General features: G+C 48.5%; 1 protein-coding gene across 4 annotated transcripts in view; it reads right to left on the bottom strand.

The window, feature by feature from the left end:
* The window catches only part of SFMBT2 (Scm like with four mbt domains 2), a 365966-nt gene that overhangs the window by 104506 nt on the left and 237422 nt on the right, over window positions 1–24038 (bottom strand). For all 4 annotated transcript variants that reach the window (XM_075345324.1, XM_075345321.1, XM_075345322.1 and 1 more), the window contains 2 exons: window positions 23154–23236; window positions 5769–5895 (listed from right to left, as the gene is read on the bottom strand). In XM_075345324.1, coding sequence (XP_075201439.1) covers window positions 5769–5895; window positions 23154–23236 — 210 coding nt within the window. The remainder of the gene's footprint in view (window positions 1–5768; window positions 5896–23153; window positions 23237–24038) is intronic.

Below are 24038 nucleotides of genomic sequence, written 5' to 3'. Positions count from 1 at the left end.
CCACTGAGTACTGCGCCCATGCTGGGGACAGTACAATACAGGTAATCCAGAAGGCTGACAGGGGTGTGGAACACAGGCGCATAGTGATCAGGTCTCACACATGTACCTTTGAGAGGACCCCTGGGGAACCCAGGAGGGGGCAAGCCTTCACCTTCACTGGAATAGTGGAGGGGGTAGAGCCTCCATCTCCTCTCAAGGGGTGTGGTGGAGAGTCTGGTTGCTAGGTGGCGTAGGCAAGAACAGGAGAGGAGGGGCAGTGAGCCAGTTCAGTGTAGAGTCCAGGGAGCTCAAGTGAGGAGCAGATCCCTGGAGCTGTGCAATCTGACAGCGTCCGCGCAGTGGCTATTGACGGGGGAGAACGGTCAACTAGGAGTGCTGCCTGAAAGCCAGCTTCAGCTAGGGAGTGCAACGGAGTGGGAAGTAAGGATACTGCTAGAGAGCACCAGGCCCAACCGGGCGGCAGATCCCGAAGCGGGGATAGATTCAACTTTCTTCTGCTAAACCTGCCGGTGTGGGGCTCTTAAAGCCCACACCACAACACTACAAAAGCCGCAGCCACGTAACCACAAGTTAGGGCCCATAGGTCATAGAAGGCAAGAGGCTGGAGTGGCCTGGTCCGGGGAACAAGCACACGGCAAAACAAGAAGGGGAGAGAGGCTTGGAGCATCTTCCCTGGGTGACCCCCATAGGGACTCAAAGTCGGGGTTACCCCAAACCACCAAGGGCTAAGGAAGGCGAGTCAGTAGTCACCCTCATAAAGTCAGCCTGAAGGATACCTGGTTCCACCTGGTTCGTCCCAGCTACGCCCGGGTTACTCACCCTGCCATCAAATGTGAGTAAAAACCCTGAAAGACACTCTGCCTGTGTGGTCATTCTGCGACTTGTAGTACTACGCATCTACACCGGGCCCTGGGGCTTGCCTCACTCTCAGGAGGCTACTACATCTGACTGCACATATCATCAGCCCCAGGCACCCCTAACCTGCAGTGGCGGTCCCCACTGACCGCAATACTGAGAGTGGCGTCACGATCAAAACCGAAGATTCCCTACCTGTGACCAGCACCAGCTACGTGGAGTCCCTGAAGGTATGCACCGACACAACACCGGTGGGGCTTCACATCTGGCGTCACGAACAGGATAAGGACTAGACCTGTTCAGACAGGTGACCATGTGCCTGGGCGGTCCGCTTGAAAAATTGGAAGCGCCGCCATATTGCCACCATGAAAAGCGCGCTGAAAAACAACAGCAGCCCGCGCTGGAAGAAGTTACCGCCCACGAAGAGGTGTGGCTACCCAGAGATCCCCTGCAGGGTCCTGACCTCGCTGATGAAGAAAGCGGAAGCGTCCAGAGACGGCGGAGCAGAAGAGAAGCCAGCAGCTTGCTAGAGAAAATGGAGTCCAGACGCGGATACCCGGAACCAGGCACTGCTGCCTGGTGGTGCCGGGAGCTTGCTGTTTTCTGCGACCAGCTGGAGGCCAGGATTGTGCGACAGCTCAGGGAAGAACGCACGGAGCTCCTGGAGATGGCTGCGGCGGTGCGGACCTACGAGGAGGGAGCCGCGCGACGCATGCCAGACCGAGCGGCGACGACGCAGACCCCGATGCTGCCACAGATGGGTGAGTCGAGTGATGCCCCGGCCAGCGCAAGTGCCCCGACCCCTGCTGCCACGCCCGCGGTCCCAGAAGAGGCGCCCGGCGCGGCGCCACCGGACCAGGCCGCAGCCACGCTAGATGCGGCCCGCCAAATCCAGGCCGCCGCAGCGATGCCCCGCCTGTCCCGCAGGGCTCCGACCACCACGGCAGTGCTCATCCGTGCTGCCGGTGTGACGCTGACCCAGGCTGCCACCCTGCTGAACCCGGTCCGCCAAGACCCCAACGCAGCAGCGACGCTCGTCCGCGCCGCAAGTGATATGCTGAACCAGGCCGCAGCCCCGCCGGGTGCGGCCCGCCAAGCTCCGATCGCTGCAGCGACGTCCAGCCCAGCCTGCACAGAGCCCCCTGCAACAGCGACACTGATCCAGGCCGCCGCCATGTCAGGCGCGGCCCGCCAAGACCAGGCCGCCGCCATGCCAGGCGCGGCCCGCCAAGAAGAGAAGACTACCTCATCATTTTCCCCGGCCTGCAAGGCCAGAGCAGACATTGCTCCCCAGTCCACGGAGGTCCCTGATAGGAAGCCTATGCTGGGAGAGGACTCCACCTACTGGCAGCTGAGGGCTGACATGGAGGCCAAGTTTCCGAAGTGGTTGGTGGATCAGTACGTGCGCCCCCCGCGCACCCCCAAGGAGATTCAGGCAACCCCTGCAGCCGCGCCAGAGAGTCCACCGCCCGGACCAGCTGAAGAAGGCCCATCCCCAGCACTGCCACCAAAGGAGTGCCAAGAAGAACTAAGGGGGAGAGGAGGCCAGGAAACTGAGGAGCTGACTCCAGTGCCACCAGCAGTGGACCCATACCCAGAGCCAGAGATGCTGCCCTATTCTCGCTGGAATGAGGAAGACCTAACCCCATCTGCTGACGAAGATCAGCCCAAAGACCTCACCTGGGAGCCCACAGGCATGAACCCAGCCCGCAAGACACGGCGCAGCAGAGCAAAGTATCCTCCAACACCACAGTCTCCAGAGCAGAGAGAGGTCACAGCCAGAGACCTGGAGGAGAAAAGGTGCCTAAGAAGGTCTGAAGCCCAGGCCAGAGGACCCCTTTACAGAGGAGTAGTAGAGGACTTCAACTTGAAAAGCGGATACGGCTTTATTGTAGTAAGAGGAATAAAAGAGGGCATATTTGTGAATCGGAGAGATGTTCAAGCCCACCTGCCCAGAGGACATTCAGGCAGAAATTTGAAAATTGGAGACCTAGTACAGTTCACCATGCATGAAGGCGAAAGGGGATTGTATGCCCTGGACGTAGCGCTATGTCCCAGCAAACCTTACAGCCATCCCATGCTACAAGAAAGACAAGAAAGACAGGAAAGACAAGAAAGACAAGAAAGACAAGAAAGACAAGAAAGACAAGAAAGACAAGAAAGAAAAGACAGAGATAAAGAACCAGATGTAGAAACAGACGAAGACCAAGAAAGGAAAGATAAAGATCCTACAGATGAAACAACCACAGACAAAGATCCTACAGATGAAACAACCACGGACGACGACGGAGAGCAAGAAAGTCACAGGTGCCGGTGCCCTACATGCCCACGCCCTGGTGAAATGAAGGAGTAGAGTAGAGAGAAGTAAAGAAATACAGCAAGTTACCAGTTGAAGTTTTGACAAGTTTTGTTTGCAACGTTTAAGAAATGCGCCCACAAAAACTATTGTGAGAAAACCATAAACCTTAAGGCTATGAACTTGCTATAGCCACAAACTCTCGCAGTGTAAATAGTTACACCAGTGGCACCACCACCAGGGCCAGCCTGTTTAGGGGCTTGGCTCGTCTGCAACCAGGGGGGCCCGTCCGTAGAAAAGGGCCTTGGCTCACCTGCGACCAGAGAGCACGCCTGTTTATGGGGCCTTGGCTCACCACCACAAAGAGGGTACCTGGTCAGCACCACCTGTGGAGGCCGCCTCTGCATCCTGCCAGAAGAGGCTGAAGGCGCGGATCCACCAGGCCAGGTATACCCTGAAACCACCAGCCCATGAAAGCCGCCTCTACATCCTGCCAGAAGTGGCTGAAGGCGCGGCCAACGGGAGAGGAAGATTGGAGGAAAGGTCTGGGGAAACGGATGGCCCAGACCTGGTTACCAACAGGACCGGTGACCTGCCTCCTGAGAGGGTTTTGGGTGGGTTAACGGACTTGTGGGTGGAGGGTGGTGATGTACGATAACTGGTGATCTTAAAATGTTTTACCATGTTTTAATGTTTTATGCATTTTAAAATGTTGTCTTGCAGCCCGAGGACGTGCTGGTGATAACTAAGGGGGAATGTGGCGCCCCTGACCTGGTCAGGCACCACTGAGTACTGCGCCCATGCTGGGGACAGTACAATACAGGTAATCCAGAAGGCTGACAGGGGTGTGGAACACAGGCGCATAGTGATCAGGTCTCACACATGTACCTTTGAGAGGACCCCTGGGGAACCCAGGAGGGGGCAAGCCTTCACCTTCACTGGAATAGTGGAGGGGGTAGAGCCTCCATCTCCTCTCAAGGGGTGTGGTGGAGAGTCTGGTTGCTAGGTGGCGTAGGCAAGAACAGGAGAGGAGGGGCAGTGAGCCAGTTCAGTGTAGAGTCCAGGGAGCTCAAGTGAGGAGCAGATCCCTGGAGCTGTGCAATCTGACAGCGTCCGCGCAGTGGCTATTGACGGGGGAGAACGGTCAACTAGGAGTGCTGCCTGAAAGCCAGCTTCAGCTAGGGAGTGCAACGGAGTGGGAAGTAAGGAGACTGCTAGAGAGCACCAGGCCCAACCGGGCGGCAGATCCCGAAGCGGGGATAGATTCAACTTTCTTCTGCTAAACCTGCCGGTGTGGGGCTCTTAAAGCCCACACCACAACACTACAAAAGCCGCAGCCACGTAACCACAAGTTAGGGCCCATAGGTCATAGAAGGCAAGAGGCTGGAGTGGCCTGGTCCGGGGAACAAGCACACGGCAAAACAAGAAGGGGAGAGAGGCTTGGAGCATCTTCCCTGGGTGACCCCCATAGGGACTCAAAGTCGGGGTTACCCCAAACCACCAAGGGCTAAGGAAGGCGAGTCAGTAGTCACCCTCATAAAGTCAGCCTGAAGGATACCTGGTTCCACCTGGTTCGTCCCAGCTACGCCCGGGTTACTCACCCTGCCATCAAATGTGAGTAAAAACCCTGAAAGACACTCTGCCTGTGTGGTCATTCTGCGACTTGTAGTACTACGCATCTACACCGGGCCCTGGGGCTTGCCTCACTCTCAGGAGGCTACTACATCTGACTGCACATATCATCAGCCCCAGGCACCCCTAACCTGCAGTGGCGGTCCCCACTGACCGCAATACTGAGAGTGGCGTCACGATCAAAACCGAAGATTCCCTACCTGTGACCAGCACCAGCTACGTGGAGTCCCTGAAGGTATGCACCGACACAACACCGGTGGGGCTTCACACATGCGTTTATGCAGACCAAAACGCATGTTTTCTGCAGCTAAAATGTATGTAAAACGCTGGAATTTTGATGTTTCTTGCTTTTTGCAACTTCTCATTGACTTCAATGTTAGCAAAACGCAACCCAAATGGCAAAAACAATTGACATGCTGCTTCTTTGAAGAGTTTTTGCCCAAAATTATGCAAATTAAACACAGCGTTTTGAACAGCATTGTGCACACAAGAAATCTATATTTCTCATAGACTTTGCTTGAAAATCAAAACGCATGCATTTTGGCATGAAAACGCTGCAGTTCAAAACGCAGCTGAAACGCAGGTAAAAACGCAAAGTGCGGTCATAGCCTAATAGGTTTATAAGAGGTTCTGAATCCGCTGCATAGATATTGTAGAACACAAGTTCCGGCCGCAAAGCAAAAGGGAGCATAGGAGCCCTACTGCAATGTCTGTAATTTCTGAGTTCAATAGTATGACAATATGTAGTAATATACTTCTATTAGCAGCTACAGGCAGAATATATATATATATATATATATATATATATATATATATATATGTATATATATATATATACATGTATTTTTTTTATTTATTTATTTTTTTATTTAATAATGACATTAAATTAAATTTACCAACTAGTATGCCTCAAATAAATAAGTGACTTTAAAATATGAAAAAAACAATCATACAGTGTATATTATATGAGTGGAAGCTTAGATACCTTCAAGATGAATCCAAAGTAATCTTCCTTTTACTTTGGTAACAGATGCAACAGAAATCTCAGATGGATTACTTGGGTTGACTGCCTCCAGTTTCATGTTTTTTATAAACCCACGAAAATTTGAGGTCTGAAACACAAATTAAGATTAGTTAAGGTCACAGTCTATAAATGAATGCAAAGCAGAACACCAAATAAGATTTGTCAATGGAAAAAGCAGCTGAAGATGCAAATATAATTCTTTATTTTATTTGCTGTATGTTTAGGCATTGTATTAATATGTCTATTTATTCTGTGACTCAATACCAAAACTGGGTGTAACATGAGCTATATCTACAAATTATAACATTTGAAAGTACATACTGTAAGTTCTTTCTCTAATTGATAAAAATATATATATAAAGGTCTAACAATTGAACAGAGGTCATACAGTGTTCACAATATCCTATTATCTTCTTTACTAAAAAAAAAAAAAAAAAAAAAAAAAAAAGCCACAATAATTTTTTAATAGGAATTTTAAATAGATGATCTATGGTTTTACTGGGTCATACAATAATCTTTATAGGAACATAAGCATTATAGTGAAATAATTTTCATTAGACTAGTAATAATTGTTAACGATAATTCAGAAAAAGTGATATATTTGGAATAAAAGTTCACTTCATGCTAATACAATGAACGGTAAATGAACATTGTTCTTTTATGTACAAGTCATTGCATTAGGAAACTGTGTAAAAAAGTCATCTGTGCAAATTGTTAGGTTGGCAAGTTACGGTATATAGATATATATATATATGAAAAGTGACTTGAAAATTAATAAAATCAATATTGTTTTATAGTTTTAGAATTTGTGCAGAATAGTTTTTAAGGAAGGGAATGATAAACATGATGTAGACGTTGATCCTAATTTAGAGAACTAAAATATATGTAAATGTCAGAATATTCATGTACAGTGGGGAAAAAGTATTTAGTCAGCCACCAATTGTGCAAGTTCTCCCACTTAAAAAGATGAGATATGCCTGTAATTGACACCATATGTAGACCACAACTATGAGAGCCAAAATGAGAAAACAAATCCAGAAAATTACCTTGTCTGATTTGACAAGATTTTGCAAATTATGGTGGAATATATGTACTGTATTTAGTCATCTAAAAACATGCAAGATTTCTGGCTCTCCCAGACCTGTAACTTCTTCTTTAGGAGGCTCCTCTGTCCTCCACTCATTACCTGTAGTAATGGCACCTGTTTGAACTTGTTATCAGTATAAAAGACACCTGTCCACACCCTCAAACAGTCACTCTCCAAACTCCACTATGGTGAAGACCCAAGAGCTGTGAAGGACACCAGAAACAAAATTGTAGCCCTGCACCAGGCTGGGAAGACTGAATCTGCAATAGGCAAGCAGCTTGGTGTGATGAAATCAACTGTGGGAGCAATAATGAGAAAATGGAAGACATACAAGACCACTGATAATCTCCCTCGATCTGGGGCTCCACGCAAGATCTCATCCCTTGTGGTCAAAATGATCACAAGAATGATGAGAAAAAATTCCAGAACCACACGGGGGACCTAGTGAAATACCTGCATAGAGCTAGGACCACCGTAACAAGGCTACCATCAGTAAAATACTACACCGACAGGCAGAGACTCAGATGCTGCACTGCCAGATGTGTTCCCCTGCTTAAGCCAGTACATGTCCGGGCCTGTCTGAAGTTTGCTAGAGAGCATTTGGCTTATCCAAAAGAGTATTGGGAGAATGTCATATGGTCTGATGAAACCACAGTAGAACGGTTTGGTAGAAACACAACTCATTGTGTTTGGAGGAGACAGAAGGCTGAGTTGCATCCAAAGAGCACCATACCTACTGTGAAGCATGGGGTGGCAACATCATGCTTTGGGGCTGTTTCTCTGCAAAGGGACCAGAACTATTGATCTGTGTACATGAAAGAATGAATGGGGCCATATATCAGGAGATTTTGAGTGCAAATCTCCTTCCGTCAGCAAGGGCATTGAAGATGAAACGTGACTGGGTCTTTCAGCATGATAATGATCCCAAGCATACTGCCAATTGCCAGGGCAATGGAGTGGCTTTGTAAGAAGCATATGAAGGTCCTGGAGTGGCCTAGCCAGTCTCCTAATCTCAACCCCATAAAAAATCTATGGAGGGAGTTGAAAGTCTGTATTGCTCAGTGACAGGCCCTAAATATCACTGCTTTAGAGGAGATCTGCATGGAGGAATTGGCCAACATACCAACAACAGTGTGTGCCAACCTTATGAAGACTTACAGAAAACGTTTGACCATTGTCATTGCCAACAAAGAATATATAACAAAATATTGAGATGAACTTTCGTTATTGACTAAATACTTATTTTCCATCATAATTTGCAAAAAAAATCTTGCCAAATCAGACAAGGTGATTTTCTGGATTTGTTTTCTCATTTTGTCTCTCATAGTTGTGGTCTACCTATGATGTCAATTACAGGCCTCTCTCATCTTTTTAAGTGGGAGAACTTGCACAATTAGTGGCTGACTAAATACTATTTTACCCCACTGTATGTACATCAAGGCCTAATTTATTATGTATATTGTGTGGATAGTAGAGAAAAGAGATATAGTTAGCAGGCACCACTACAATTTAACCCTGTGCTCTAAATATCCCGTATCCTAATTAAATGTATAGCACAATAAAAACAAATAATAAAAAAAATAATAATTTAACGTACATGTAAACATTTTTCATTATACAAGCCAAGAAAAAAAAACAAGAGATATCTTAACCAGTTCTGGGATGCCCAAAGACTTTAAATTTCTGGCCAGTCTATACTTTAATCTGCAATGATGTTTTAAAAATTGATGATCGTGCTGATGCCTCAGGGAGCCAGCTATTAGAATCCTCATAGAGAAGGCAGAAATGGTTTATTTCCATCTCTGCCTTTTCTGATTGCTGTATACAAAGTGCTTTCCAAGTGCTGTGTATATGTGATGCCCTGGGCAAGCCAGGGATCACAGGTCACAACATCACATGCACCCCCACATTCCCTGCAGGTACACCAAGCTAACCCAAAATCCTTGTTGCCTTCCTCCAGGGGCTGATGTCCACACCAGGGGGTGGGCCAGGCGGTTGGCTCTGCCCACCGAGGAGTACACAGCCCTGGAGGCGGGAATACCAGGCAGAACAGAGAAGAGGGAGGGAAGTGAAAGTAGAAGGAAGTGAAGTGGTAGAGGAGCTTAGGAGAGAAGCTGAAGTAAAGTGAAAAGAAACAGTTTTGTAAAGCCTGAAGTTGGTCCGGGTGTGTGCCCCGGACAGTGACAGCAAGGTCAGCAGATGGCGGTGATAGTCTGCAGGGGAACTGCTCGGAGGTTGCTGGAAGGACCGCGGACGGGTGGTGACCCGGCGGTACCGGAGCAGTATACGAAGAACAGTCAGCACCAGGGCAGGGGCCTTTCGGATCCCGGCAAGGCTAGGAGTCGCCATAATTTGCCAAATCCGTCAGTGAAGGGGACCTCTGTCTCCTAACAACCAAGTCCCGATTGAAGACAACAGCCCGACCGTGAAGGGGAGACACCGCCACCACCAGGGCACCAGTTTCCCAGGGCCAGCGCCTGCGGGCAAAGTAGGGCTCCTTCGGCCCAGATTGAAGCCGAGGAGTGGGTAACCGGTGGGGACCCATCGCTACCAAGAGACTTTACATAGGTGCAGGGAAGAGACCGTCACCGCTAACTGCAGGGAATATCAGCACCGTGAACCGTCCTAGGGATCCGTCCAACCAGACGTTTGTTTACCGAGAACTGTGTCGTGTTTACTGGCTGAGTGAGTACCTCCGTGCCGTGCGGCACAGCGCTGTCCCTGCGCCCCTGCACCTCCACAGGCCCCATCCCCGCCTGTCCACCATCCCAATCCCATCACCGGGCCCCGGGAGCACCAAGACCCCTACCCACGGAGGGGCAAATCAACAACTGGCTGCTCCGTACCATCACTCCCGGGCTCCCCAAACAGAGCAGCGGTGGTGTCCACTCAATCACCACAACCGTGGGTGGCGTCACGGACAATAAACTATATCCCAAAACCCAATCCCCTTTCACTCACGGGCGAGGAGCGCCGCTCGAGTCCCCGGGATCCGGCCCATCGCTCGAGCCACCAAGCAGCAGCAGGCCGCAGTGCCAGCCGGACCCAAGCAGTGGGAGAGCGCGGCGTCCCCTCCTCCGCCCGCGACAACTTGGCGTCACGAACAGGATCTTACCGCTCTGCCGTTGGGTAGAGGTGCGCCTTGTAACCACCATCTTTGGCGCGAAAAGTTCCCGCTCGAGCGTCTTCTCGAGTAGCAGAGGCGCGAAGGCCAAAACCCCGCCCTGATAGAGCAGGGGCCGGAAAAGAGGCTAAAGGAGACGGAATGGCGGCTGGCCGCATGTAGCCGCGGCTATAAAAGCAGGGACGCCAGGACCCTGCAGCCATCTTGTTCCTGGGAGAAGCCGCCAGCAGCATGTGGATGCCGTCCCGCAACACCGTAGCCCCCGCGCCTGGAACCGCGGCGTGGGTGGAGATCCGGACCGCGCAGCTCTACCAAAGGCTGCAGGTCAAGATGCAGCTCCTCATGGAGGAGTGGGAGACCGACATGGCGGACGTTATAGCAACCGTGCGGAGACGCGAGGAGGAGGCGGAGGAAGGGAGGGTGAGTGACCCACGCCCCGATGCCCTTGAAGGGCCGGTCATCGCGGCTGCGGGACCCGGTCCAAGCCCTCTCCCCCCGCTGCCTCCCTCGCCACCCGTCTCGGAAGCCGTGACCCCACCATGAGGCCCGCTACCACCGCAACCGGTAGCGATACCCAGCATGCCCGCCCAGGCGGGCCGACCTGTAGCCGGAGCCCGTAGTCGACCGGAGTTGTTGCCCTGGAAAGCCCCAAAAACCGAACCGGAGGCGTCTCCCAAGAAAGTCCCCGAGCCGGAGCCGACGACCCGCTCCGTGCCGAAGGCCCAACTTCGGAAAGCCCCTGTGCCCATCCCCCACACCTCGGCTGAGTTTGCGCCGGGTTGCCGATGCAAGGCAGCATCTAAGGCCACGTCACCGCGGGACCTGTCGCCCAGAGTACCAGCAGTGGGAAATGTCAAACAGGTCTTGCAGGGCCCGACCCGTGCGCCGGAGCTCGCAGCAGCACCGTACTGGGACAGGGAGCCGGTACCGTTGGGCCCGGAGATCGGTGAGAGAGAGAGGAAGAAAGCGGAGCTGGTGGCCCGTGCAATCAGAGAAAAAGAGAGCCTCCGTCAGGCAACATTCCGTGTCCGGGGCCCGCTGTACTAAGGGCAGGTGAGGCGGTTTGATGTCCGCCGGGGCTATGGGTTTATATATGAACCGGGTCTGGAGGCCGAAGTGTTTATCGCCCGGCGGGATGTGAATGCCCACCTGCCTGAGGAGCATCCCGGTCGTAACCTGATGCCGGGCGACATCGTGCAGTACACCCGGCACTGTGGGGAAAGGGGGTGGTTCGCGCTGGATGCGAAGTTAAGTGGCAGCCAGGAGTCCCGAGTGAGCGCCGCGCCCCCTCCCTTAGGTGATGTTGAGGACTCGGAATAAGGTCAGCGGAGGCCCGCTGCAGTAGTCCCCGTTGGGACAAAGAAAGTTTGCAAGTGTGTTTGTTTGAAAGTTTAAAATGATGATAAGTAAATGGAATCGAACAGTCATCTGATTTACCGTGATTTGCAACCGGCCGTGGCCGGCACCGTTGTCCCCGTGGGGACCGTTTGAAAAGAGTTTGCATGAGGAACTGCTCATGGACAAGCCCGTGAACTTGCAGGGCAACCACAAACGTTAAGTGGCTTGTAAATAAGTTGTGTTACCGTTACCGTTTCCGCAATTGCCGCCTCCGGAGAGGCAGTTTGGAGGGAGGGCCCACAGCAGAGCAGGCTGGGGCCCAGCCACCACAGGAACCGGTGGCTACCCTCTGGAGGGGAAGGACAGATCCCGCTCGGGTAACTTGTGCTGGACTGGGGTCAAGGGGTGCTGCCTGGGCTTTAGGGGCAGCATCAGGGCCAGGTTGCTTGGGTGGGAGAGAACGGAAACCGTAACCGTACACCGTTTGAAACCGTTTAAGAAATGTGCCTCCCGATATGGGATGATGTCATAACTTGTAAATATGTTACCGTTTTCCTATCTTTTCAGAAAAACAAAAGGAAAATAAAACCGGTGTTGGACGGGCAGCCCGAGGACGGTCTACGTTTTGCTAAGGGGGAATGTGACGCCCTGGGCAAGCCAGGGGTCACAGGTCACAACATCACATGCACCCCCACATTCCCTGCAGGTAAACCAAGCTAACCCAAAATCCTTGTTGCCTTCCTCCAGGGGCTGATGTCCACACCAGGGGGTGGGCCAGGCGGTTGGCTCCGCCCACCGAGGAGTTCACAGCCCTGGAGGCGGGAAAACCAGGCAGAACAGAGAAGAGGGAGGGAAGTGAAAGTAGAAGGAAGTGAAGTGGTAGAGGAGCTTAGGAGAAAAGCTGAAGTAAAGTGAAAAGAAACAGTTTTGTAAAGCCTGAAGTTGGTCCGGGTGTGTACCCCGGACAGTGACAGCAAGGTCAGCAGACGGAGGTGATAGTCTGCAGGGGGACTGCTCGGAGGTTGCTGGAAGGACCGCGGATGGGTGGTGACCCGGCGGTACCGGAGCAGTATACGAAGAACAGTCAGCACCAGGGCAGGGGCCTTTCGGATCCTGGCAAGGCTAGGAGTCGCCATAATTTGCCAAATCCGTCAGTGAAGGGGACCTCTGTCTCCTAACAACCAAGTCCCGATTGAAGGCAACAGCCCGACCGTGAAGGGGAGACACCGCCACGGCACCAGTTTCCCAGGGTCAGCGCCTGCGGGCAAAGTAGGGCTCCTTCGGCCCAGATTGAAGCCGAGGAGTGGGTAACCGGTGGGGACCCATCGCTACCAAGAGACTTTACATAGGTGCAGGGAAGAGACCGTCACCGCTAACTGCAGGGAACATCAGCACCGTGAACCGTCCGAGGGACCCGTCCAACCAGCCGTTTGTTTACCGAGAACTGTGTCGTGTTTACTGGCTGAGTGAGTACCTCCGTGCCGTGCGGCACAGCGCTGTCCCTGCGCCCCTGCACCTCCACAGGCCCCATCCCCGCCTGTCCACCATCCCAATCCCATCACCGGGCCCCGGGAGCACCAAGACCCCTACCCACGGAGGGGCAAATCAACAACTGGCTGCTCCGTACCATCACTCCCGGGCTCCCCAAACAGAGCAGCGGTGGTGTCCACTCAATCACCACAACCGTGGGTGGCGTCACGGACAATAAACTATATCCCAAAACCCAATCCCCTTTCACTCACGGGCGAGGAGCGCCGCTCGAGTCCCCGGGATCCGGCCGATCGCTCGAGCCACCGAGCAGCAGCAGCAGGCCGCAGTGCCAGCCGGACCCAAGCAGTGGGAGAGCGCGGCGTCCCCTCCTCCGCCCGCGACATATACAATAGAGAAAGTGTTGTCATGACGAACTCTTCCAAACTCATGTATGATTTGATTGCATTGTATAGGGAGAGGGCAAGGGTGTTTGAAGGATGAATTTCCCCTGTAATTGGGGTTAATATACTTGCCCCAGTTACGAGGAGAATCAGCAATGAAAAGAATTGTATTATTCTGCTAAAATACCCAACTTGTTTCCCAAAAAGTATTTTAAGACCTTATAGGGGGCTCAGTATGTGAAATAAATAAAAAATAAATATATAGAGGTAAACAAATCAAATCTTAAAAAAAAAACAAAAAAACCCACCAGTTTAAATTGCTGTTGTTTTGTTTTGGTTTTATTGTTAGCCCAGCACGTGTCAATATATAAAACAGAATTTCTACAGAAAGGAGAGCACAATTGAAAATGTTTCCAGAGGTCCATTGCGGATGTGAAGCATAGAAAGTGTGAAAAATAAAGACGTATTTCCTGTTTTTGTTCATATTTTCCCACAATAGCAGCAAAAAAAGAGGAATTTAAAAATTAAGGTGTAACTGTGCTTTAAAGCAACTTAAGAATAAGGTTTTATTTATGTGTATATGAGGAATAACACAATTTTTGGCCATTATGTGACTTATATCCTGCATTCTCACCAGTTTTCTCCTCTGCATGCTGTATCTGTAACTTCCAATGCAGTGGGAGCTGGGGAAGGGGAGACATGCTGCAGTTATGTTCATAGACAGCACAGCACAAAGAAGGGATGATGCCTGCTCTTCATTTACTTTGTATCTCGCAAAGAAAAGCTGCAGCAACATACAGGACATTATAGAGAATTAACCTCCGATATGAGGTAACACACTTGTAAGGCTGCTTTCACACATCTGATTTTTGCCGTCAGGCACAAACTGGCACCGGATCCGTTTTATTCCCCATTGACTTATATTAGCACCGGTTTGTGCCGGATGGCCTTGCGTTGGATGCGGTGTCCACCGGATCCGGCAAAATGTCTTATTCCGATTGCCGGAAAGGATGCAGCATGGAACGTTTTTTGACAACAGCAAAAAAACGTACCACGTCGGATCCGGCGCTGTCCGGCATGTTGTATAATGGAAGCCTATGGGCGCCGGATCCGGCGTCATCTGTCATATGATGGAATCCAACGATGGATTGCATTTTTTTAAATTGAGCATGCTTAGTATCACAACAGATCCGTCGAAAAACGGAAGAAACGGATGAAAAAAACTGATGCGACAGATCCGTTTTTTCGACTGATCCGTTGCGTGTTTTTCTACCGGATTGTGCCTGATGGCAAGAAACTGATGTTTGAAAGTAGCCTTACTGAGCTGTGCACAATGCTTTCCTGTCTGTTCCCTTACCTGCTCCTCACTTCTCCCCTCCCGTCCCCTCTCTATAGAGATTTTCACAGTGGATGGGGAGTTCAGGAGGTACAGGAAAGAACAAAAGTGTTTGATATGTGGGGAAGGAAGCAGATCTCTCTGATAAGATACATTGCATAGTTTTTATGATCATCTGTACAATTGATTTATGACAAGTTTATTGAGAGTACAGTTCCATTTTAAGGAACATAAAAAAGAGGTAAAAATTTGAATATATGAACAATTGTTTTTAGAGCTGCTAAAAGTGCAGGTACAAAAATGTAAATGTGCTTGGTTAGGAAGGGGAGAGAATGTCCTGGTCCTGAGCTGGCTACACTAACATAAATGACATCAACATCAAATATATCAAATATGACAAGTTGTTTAGGAAAAAACCCTCAATACCAAAATTATTATACAGTATATCACAACACTGAAGATATGACACTTTGGTACAATGTAAAGTAGTCAGTGTACAGCTTGTATAACAGTGTAAATTTGGTGCCGTCTAAATAACTTAGCACACGGCTATTAATGTCTAAACCACTGGCACCAAAAGTGAGTACACCCCTAAGTAAAAATAGCTATATTGTGCCCAAAGTGTCAATATTATGTGTGGCCCCCATTATTTTCCATCACTGCCTTAACTCTTTTAGGCGTGGAGTTCACTAGAGCTTCACAGGAGCCATTGGAATCTTCTCCTACTCCTCCATGAGGACATCATGGAGCTGGTAGATGTTAGAGACCTTGCCCTCCTCCACCTTCCATTTGAGGATGCCCCACAGTCCACAGATGCTCAATAGGGTTTAGGTCTAAATATGTGTTTGGCAAGCTCAGCACCCTTGCACTCAGTTTCTATAGCAAGGCAGTGGTCGTTTTGGAGGTGTGTTTGGGGTCATTATCATGTAGGAATACTGCCCTGCGGCCCAGTTTCCGGTGGGAGGGGATCATGCTCTGCTTCAGTATGTCACAGTACATGTGGGCAATCATGGTTCCCTCAATGAACTGTAGCTCCCCACAGCCGGCAGTACTTATGCAGCTCCAAATGATGCCGCTCCCACCACCATGCTTGACTATAGGCAAGACACTCTTGTCTTTGTTCTCCTAACCTGATTACCACCACACAAACGCTTAACACTATCTGAACCAAATACGTTTATCTTGTTCTCATCAGATCACAGGTCATGGTTCCAATAATCCATGTTCTTAGACTGCTGGTCTTCAACAAACTTTGTTGTGCATCATCTTTAGAAGAAACTTCTTTCTGGGACGACAGCCATGCAGATCAATTTCATGCTGGCAGCATTCATCCAAAAGTTGTCTTTTCAAAATAGGCATATATGACACTAAGCACATGCACTCAACATCTTTGGTCGACCATGGTGAGGCTTGTTCTGAATGGAAACTGTCTTGTTGAACCGCTGTATGGTCTTCGCCACTGTGCTGCAGCTCAGTTTCAGGGTGTTGGCAACCTTTTTATAGCCTAGGCCATATTTATATAGAGCAACAATTCTTTTTTTCAGATCTTCAGAGATTTCTTTGCCATGAGGTGATATATGGAACTTCCAATGACCAGTAATAGAGACTGTATGAGCAATAACACCAAATTCAACACACCTGCTCCCCATTCACAGCTGATACCTTGTAACACTAATGAGTCAAATGACACCGGGGAGGGAAAATGACAAATTGGGCACAATTTGGCCATTTTCACTTAGGGGTGTACTCACTTTTTTGCCAACGGTTTAGACATTAATGGCGATGTGTTGAGTTATTTAGAGGGCACACCAAATTTACACTGTTATAGAAAATGTATACTGACTACTTTACATTGTATCAAAGTGTCATAGCTTCAAGGTTGCCCCATGAAAAGATATCTAATATATAAAGCTCAGTGTATGTATGTTTGTATGTATGTATATATATATATATATATATATAGATATATAGATATATATATATATATATATATATATGTGTGTGTGTGTGCCTATGTCCACTAAAGGAATTTGCACCGTCGCATTTACAATCACGGAATTTTTCACAGACACCCCATGTGACTCAGGGAATGTCATAGACTATGTTTTGATGGGAAAATTTAACCCTGCGTTTTACAGTTACTCACCAAAATCCTGCCTCCATTAAACTGAATAGAGGTGGGAGCTACAGGCTATTAATAGCAACTGTTAGTGGTTGCTATAGGAACAAAATAAACTGTTAGTATAAGAAGCTTATGTGTGAGGTAATATGATGTCGGTGGGGAGACGGATAGAGAGAGACAGAAAAAGACAGACAGACAGAGATAGACAGACGTGGAAAGAGACAGACAGAGACAGACGGGGAAAGAGAGAGACGGGCAAAGAGACAAACCTGGAAAGAGACAGCCCTGGAAAGAGACAGACGGGCAAAGAGACAGACGAGCAAAGAGACAGACGGGCAAAGAAACAGCCCTGGAAAGAGTCAGACGGGCAAAGAGACAGACGGGCAAAGAGACAGATGGGCAAAGAGACAGCCCTGGAAAGAGTCAGACGGGCAAAGAGACAGACCTGGAAAGAGACAGATGGGGAAAGAGACAGACCTGGAAAGAGACAGACGGGCAAAGAGACAGCCCTGGAAAGAGACAGATGGGCAAAGAGACAGACCTGGAAAGAGACAGACGAGGAAAGAGACAGATGGGGAAGAGACAGACCTGGAAAGAGACAGCCCTGGAAAGAGACAGCCAGGCAAAGAGACAGATGGGCAAAGAGACAGACGGGCAAAGAGACAGCTGGGCAAAGAGACAGCCGGGCAAAGAGACAGCCGGGCAAAGAGACAGACCTGGAAAGAGACAGCCCTGGAAAGAAACAGCCGTAGAAAGAGACAGACGGGCAAAGAGACAGACGGGGAAGGAGACAGACCTGGAAAGAGACAGACCTGGAAAAAGACAGTCGGGCAAAGAGACAGACGGGCAAAGAGACAGACCTGGAAAGAGACAGACGGGGAAAGAGACAGACCTGGAAAGAGACAGACGTGGAAAGAGACAGCCCTGGAAAGAGACAGACAGGCAAAGAGACAGCCCTGGAAAGAGACAGATGGGCAAAGAGACAGACCTGGAAAGAGACAGACCTGGAAAAAGACAGTCGGGCAAAGAGACAGCAGGGCAAAGAGACAAACCTGGAAAGAGACAGCCCTGGAAAGAGACAGACAGGCAAAGAGACAGACGGGCAAAGAGACAGATGGGCAAAGAGACAGACGGGCAAAGAGACAGATGGGGAAAGAGACAGATGGGGAAGAGACAGACCTGGAAAGAGACAGCCCTGGAAAGAGACAGCCAGGCAAAGAGACAGATGGGCAAAGAGACAGCCGGGCAAAGAGACAAACCTGGAAAGAGACAGCCCTGGAAAGAGACAGACAGGCAAAGAGACAGACGGGCAAAGAGACAGCTGGGCAAAGAGACAGCCGGGCAAAGAGACAGCCGGGCAAAGAGACAGCCGGGCAAAGAGACAGACCTGGAAAAAAAACAGACGGGGAAAGAGACAGACGGGGAAGGAGACAGACCTGGAAAGAGACAGACCTGGAAAAAGACAGTCGGGCAAAGAGACAGCCGGGCAAAGAGACAGCCGGGCAAAGAGACAGCCAGGGAAAGAGACAGATGGGCAAAGAGACAGACGGGCAAAGAGACAGATGGGCGAAGAGACAGTCGGGCAAAGAGACAGATGGGGAAAGAGACAGACCTGGAAAGAGTCAGCCCTGGAATGAGAGACCTGAAAGAGACAGACGAGCAAAGAGACAGACGGGCAAAGAGACAGACTGGGAAGGAGACAGACTGGGAAAGAGACAGACTGGGAAAGAGACAGACTGGGAAAGAGACAGACTAGGAAAGAGACAGACTAGGAAAGAGACAGACGGGGAAAGAGACAGATGGGGAAAGAGACAGATGGGGAAAGAGACAGACCTGGAAAGAGACAGACCTGGAAAGAGACAAACGGGGAAAGAGACAGACAAAGACAGATGGGGAAAGAGAGAGACAGACAGACACACACATAGAGACAGACACAGAGATAGAGACAGACAAACACAGAGATAGCGACAGACAGACTGACAAATACAGAGAGATAGAAACAGACAGACAGAGACATAGACACAGACAGACAAAGAAAGACACAGACAGAGAGACAGTGACACACAGACAGAGACTGGGAAAGAGACAGAGAGACAGTTACTATCCTGGACAACGCCCGGGTACTACAGCTAGTAATAAAATATTTACAATGAAATGAGGAGTATACTCACTTGTTATATACTGTACATGTAGTAACCAAAATCATGCAGAATATAATACATTAACCCTGAATAACAAATGTACAGATGCACAGGACAAATAATCAACAACAAAAAATCCTAATCCCAGTAATTAAAATGGTCCCTAAACATCTTCTGTACAACCAACATTCTGTGAAGGTATTTGCTTGTTTATAACGAGGGATATATTGTCACTACATATTGCTTACCCTTATGGCTATAGTTTATCTAGCCTCTATGATACTTTCAGATGGACTATGTCACACGAGATGTAAAACTACTGTTGTTTATAGACCTTTGTCATCACAATCAATGTTTAAATACCAGTGTAAAATCAGTAGGTGTATGTGCTTGTAAACTAGATTATGACTATATGGAATTTTTTTTAACACAAGTTCTATAGAATGGCATGAGGAAGTTCACTGAGAATACATTTCATAAGTCTGTTGGAGTTATGTAAATATAGTAATCCTAAAAGAACAGGATTTTATAAAGGGTTCTCTTTTCTCAAAATGATACAGATATCCCACAGTTGAAAATATACCTTTTATTTTCTTCACCCTAGAGTATTATCAGAGGCAATATGCTTGGAATAATAGACTTAACAGTTGCAGAACTTGTTGCTACTTTTAAAGGGAATCTGTCACCAGGTATCTGAGAGCGGCATAATGTAGAGGCAGAGACCCTGATTCCAGCGATGTGTCACTTACTGAGCTATTTGCTGTCATTTTAATAAAAATCAATGTTTTCTCTGCTGCAGATCAAGCAGTTATACAGAGCTCATGAATATGCTGGACTACCTGGCAGCAGGCCAAGTAGTCCTCTACTGGTAATCTACTGCTGATTAATCAGTGATTTTATCAAAACTACACTAAGCAGCCCAGTAAGTGACACATCACTGGAATCAGGATCTCTGTCTCTACATTATGCTGCTCTCAGATTAGGTGGCAAAAACCTGGTGACAGATTCCCTTTGAATCTGAGCGATCTTTCATTAGGATTATTTACAATGATTAACATGTATGTATCTGTCGCGGGCGGAGGAGGGGACACTGCGCTCTCCCACTGCTCGGGTGTGGCTGCTGCTGCCGCTGCTCGGTGGCTCGAGCGATGGGCCAGATCCCGGGGACTCGAGCGGCGCTCCTCGCCCGTGAGTGAAAAGGGGTGGTTTGGTTTTGGGGATATTGTCCGTGACACCACCCACGGTTGTGGTGATTTTTAGTGACACCACCGCTGCTCTGGATGGGGATCCCGGGGACGGTGACAGGGAGCAGCTTTGGTTGTTATTCTCCCCTCCATGGGTAGGGGGGTTGGTTGTCCCGGGGCCCGGTGATGGGGTAGGGATGGATGGCAGGCGGGTTGAGGGGCCTGATGAGGTGCAGGGTCGCAGGGGTAGCGCTGTGCTGCACGGCACGGAGGTACTCACTCAGCCCAATGATGATGACACAGTTCATGGTAAAACAAGCGGCTGGATGGACGGGTCCCTCGGACGGCTGCGGTGTTGTCGTTCCCTGCAGGTTAGCGGTGACTGTCTTTTCCCTGCACCTAGGTACGGTTGTTGGTTCCGATGGGTTCCCACCGGTAACCCGCTCCCCAACTTGGATATGGGCCGGAGGAGCCCCTTTTGCCCGCAGGCGCTGGCCCTGAGAAACGGTTGCCTTGGCGGTGGCGGTGTCTCTCTCACTGGGTTGGACTGTTGCCTTCTGTCGGGACTTGACTGTTTAGGAACCCGGAGGTCCCCTTCCCTAACGGATTCGGCAACTTCACGGCGACTCCAAGCCTTGCCGGGGTCCGAAAGGCCCCTGCCACTGGTGCTGGCTTCTCTTTGTGTACCGGTCCGGTACCGCCGGGCCACCACCCGTCCACGGTCCTTACGGTAGACTCCAATCGGCCACTCCTGCAGACGGTCTCCACCGTCTGCCAACCTTGCTGTCTCGCCCGGGCCACACACCCGGACGCTCTTCAGACTGTTTGTTTGCTCTACTACTACACTTCCCTCCTTCCACTTTCACTGTCCAAGCTAGACTCCGCTCCGCACTCGAGCTCTGCCTGAGCTAAACTCCCCCACTTCCTCCACTCAACTCCTGAACTCAACTGTCTGTTTTCCCGCCTCCAGGACTGTGAACTCCTCGGTGGGTGGGACCAACCGCCTGGCCCACCCCCTGGTGTGATCATCAGCCCCTGGAGAAGGGCAACAAGGGTTTTGTCTGACCTTGATGTGCCTGCAGGGAGTGTGGGGTGTGTTGTGGTGTTGTTCTCTGTGGCCCCTGGCTTGTCCAGGGCGACACATATCTCCTCAAGTACTGTAACATTTATATCAGTTTCCATAGAGAAAGTAAACTTCTATTCATAGTTAAAATTTAGCAAAAAATATGTAATATGCTTCTACTTTACTAAATGGCATTACTTACAGAAATATCACATATCTTCATGTTGTTCTTTCCTTTGCTTATATTTTAAGCAGTAAAATAATGTCATACAAATATGTTACTGTCCCTTACAATATTGCTTTTTATCAGTGACAAAACCAGTCTAGCATCCAACATAATGGGAATTCTTTAGATTCTTGTGAAGGAACATAGGCAGGCAAAATTCTTCATCTCAGTAAGCTAAGACAAATTACCATGAATCTTGTGATTCGGGAGACCGACTAACACATATATATCTGAGTGAATGTATCTACTACCATCTCTTTCACCAAGATCATGTTCTTCAGTATTTGTTTTTATTAAAAGGTGGAAAAATATGTGACATATTTGCAGACTTACTGTCCAGAAGTCTACTTTATGATACTAACTCATAGAGCCATGGCCAATGATATTACCCTAGACCAATGGTTCCCAAATGCCAGTCCTCACAGCCCCTAACATGTCATATTTTCAGGATTTCCTTAGTATTGCCCAGGTGATGCCTTAATAATGATCTCATCATCAATTCAATGCTAAAGAAATCCTAAAAACATGACCAGTTGGGGGCCGTCAAGACTGGAGTTTGAGAAACACTGCCCTAGATCAAGATATTTAAGACATCAATATTACCGGCTTGTCTGTTCTCCTGCCTAGCTGGGGCTTATTTCCCTTCCCCATAATTAATAAGCATCGGGAAGTTTGAAGACATAGCAATTTGTCTGACAAATTATATTATATGTATAACGAGCATTAGTTTTGGACATTTTTGAGATTATATTTTTGTTCTGAAAGTATGTAAGCCAAAAGCACAACCACCAGAGATGCAGACCACACCAAAACTAAGAATCTTGCAGGTAGGCATCATCAACACCTATCGGTGATGCCTACAGTTCCAGTTTCCATGTACAAAATGTATGGAATGATTGTTATGGGTGAGATGTAGGATTTAGATTAACTGATTGATCAACTGCTGGGTCTCCCGATCAAAGCGAACAGCAAGAACGATCCATTTCACAGATGGGTGAATCCAGCCTTAGGCCCCCTTCACACGCACGTGAGTCCGGTACGTGCTAGGTCCATTTCCGCATGTACCGGAAATACGGGCACACGTAAACCCATTAAAATCAATGGGTTTATGTGTACGCACGTGTTCAGCCATTGGCCCGTGCCTCCGTGTGGAGCAGACAAGAGCCCGTGTGCTCCATACGGAGGCACGTTCGTATTTCTTCAGCAGCACGGGTGTCACGTGGCCCGCACACGTACCACACGGTTGTAGTGTGGATGCGGTCCCACATGACACGCTCCAGAGAAACACACGTGTCATTGTAAAAATAAAAAAAAACATACCTCCACCAGCCCTGCAGTCTCTGCTGCGGCTGTCACCTGCATCCGACACATTGTGAATTTGAACAACGCATGTTCTTCACTGGGGGCTGGAAGCAGCGTCAGCGGGGCGTGGTCTGTGCCGGACACTGTCAATCAACACCACAGACAGCTCCAGAAGAATCAGGTAAGGCGGGACTTTCCATTCTCCGTGTGTTATTACGTATAACACACGGAGAACACGCATGTGCCACAAACACGCCACACGGGGAGCAAACCACCCCTTTAATACGTCCGTGAAAAAACTGTTTGTTTTTTTCACGTGCGTGTGAAGGGGGCCTTAGAAGGAGCTATGTAGATTAGAGCTTTGTTTATCAACTCCACCATTAAGAGGAATTTAGAACAGAATCATAAATTTTCATCGGTGCTATACAGATTATAACCGGCAGTCCTCATAAAGTTAATGTCCTGAACCAACCACGTCTATTTTTACAAGCTTCCCCATTTGTAATATTAGTACATTAAACATCATTAATAATAGGATCGTTGGCATCTTACATTTCTGAAGCAGGTATGAGGTGCTGCCTCCGCTCCGCACTGTTTCTGGTAATCCGCCCAGTCAAAGTCCTGCTCTGGATAACCTGATTTCACAAAATATGAGGAAATGCTTACAATATACCGTAATACGGGTCAGATGCATTCAAAGAAGGATAAAAATATCACATTTGTACATTCACAAATATTCATCATGTTTTTCCTGTTAATTCTGTTAACACTTGATGAGTTGGATGAAAACTTGTGGAGACACCATTAACATCAATAATTGCAAACAAATAGAAACCGCAAATAAATCTATCGAATTTAACCTATTGTTTTTCTGCAATATTGATGTTGGGAAAGGCAAATCAAACTTACTGATAGAAAAATGCAAATGTACATAAAGGGCTAAATCTTTCTTAATGTCCATATTTTTGGATTGATTGCCCATATAAATATACAGTATATATATCCATAAAGTCTAATACAAATAATGAATGACATCATGGTCCAAACCACTTTCACATTATTTAACACATTAATCATCATCGCATCTCCCAGTTAGCTATGCTGATCCTTACATTATCAGACGTACCTTGCAAACAGGCAATAACACAATTTTGACACAATATAAATTTACCATCCATTTAGTATTGGGATAAAGTAACTTTTTTATAAATGATTTCCTATTCCTTTAGGCTGTGTTCCAATGATGAGTATTTGGGGAGTTTTTGATGTTGCGGATTCTCTGCAGCATTTCTATATCAATTACCTAAATTAGGTTACTTGCACTTTTTATTACATTTTCTACATGCTTTTTATTGGGGGGGGGGTGTTCTGCTGCAGTTTTGTCACTTTTTGGTGTGTCCTGTTGTAAATAAGGCTGCTTTGTTTTGGAATTTCCCT

This window comes from Anomaloglossus baeobatrachus, chromosome 4 (genome assembly GCF_048569485.1).
Source record: "Anomaloglossus baeobatrachus isolate aAnoBae1 chromosome 4, aAnoBae1.hap1, whole genome shotgun sequence".
In the NCBI taxonomy this organism is placed as follows: domain Eukaryota; kingdom Metazoa; phylum Chordata; class Amphibia; order Anura; family Aromobatidae; genus Anomaloglossus; species Anomaloglossus baeobatrachus.
This window is presented reverse-complemented; position numbering and strand designations above follow the sequence as displayed.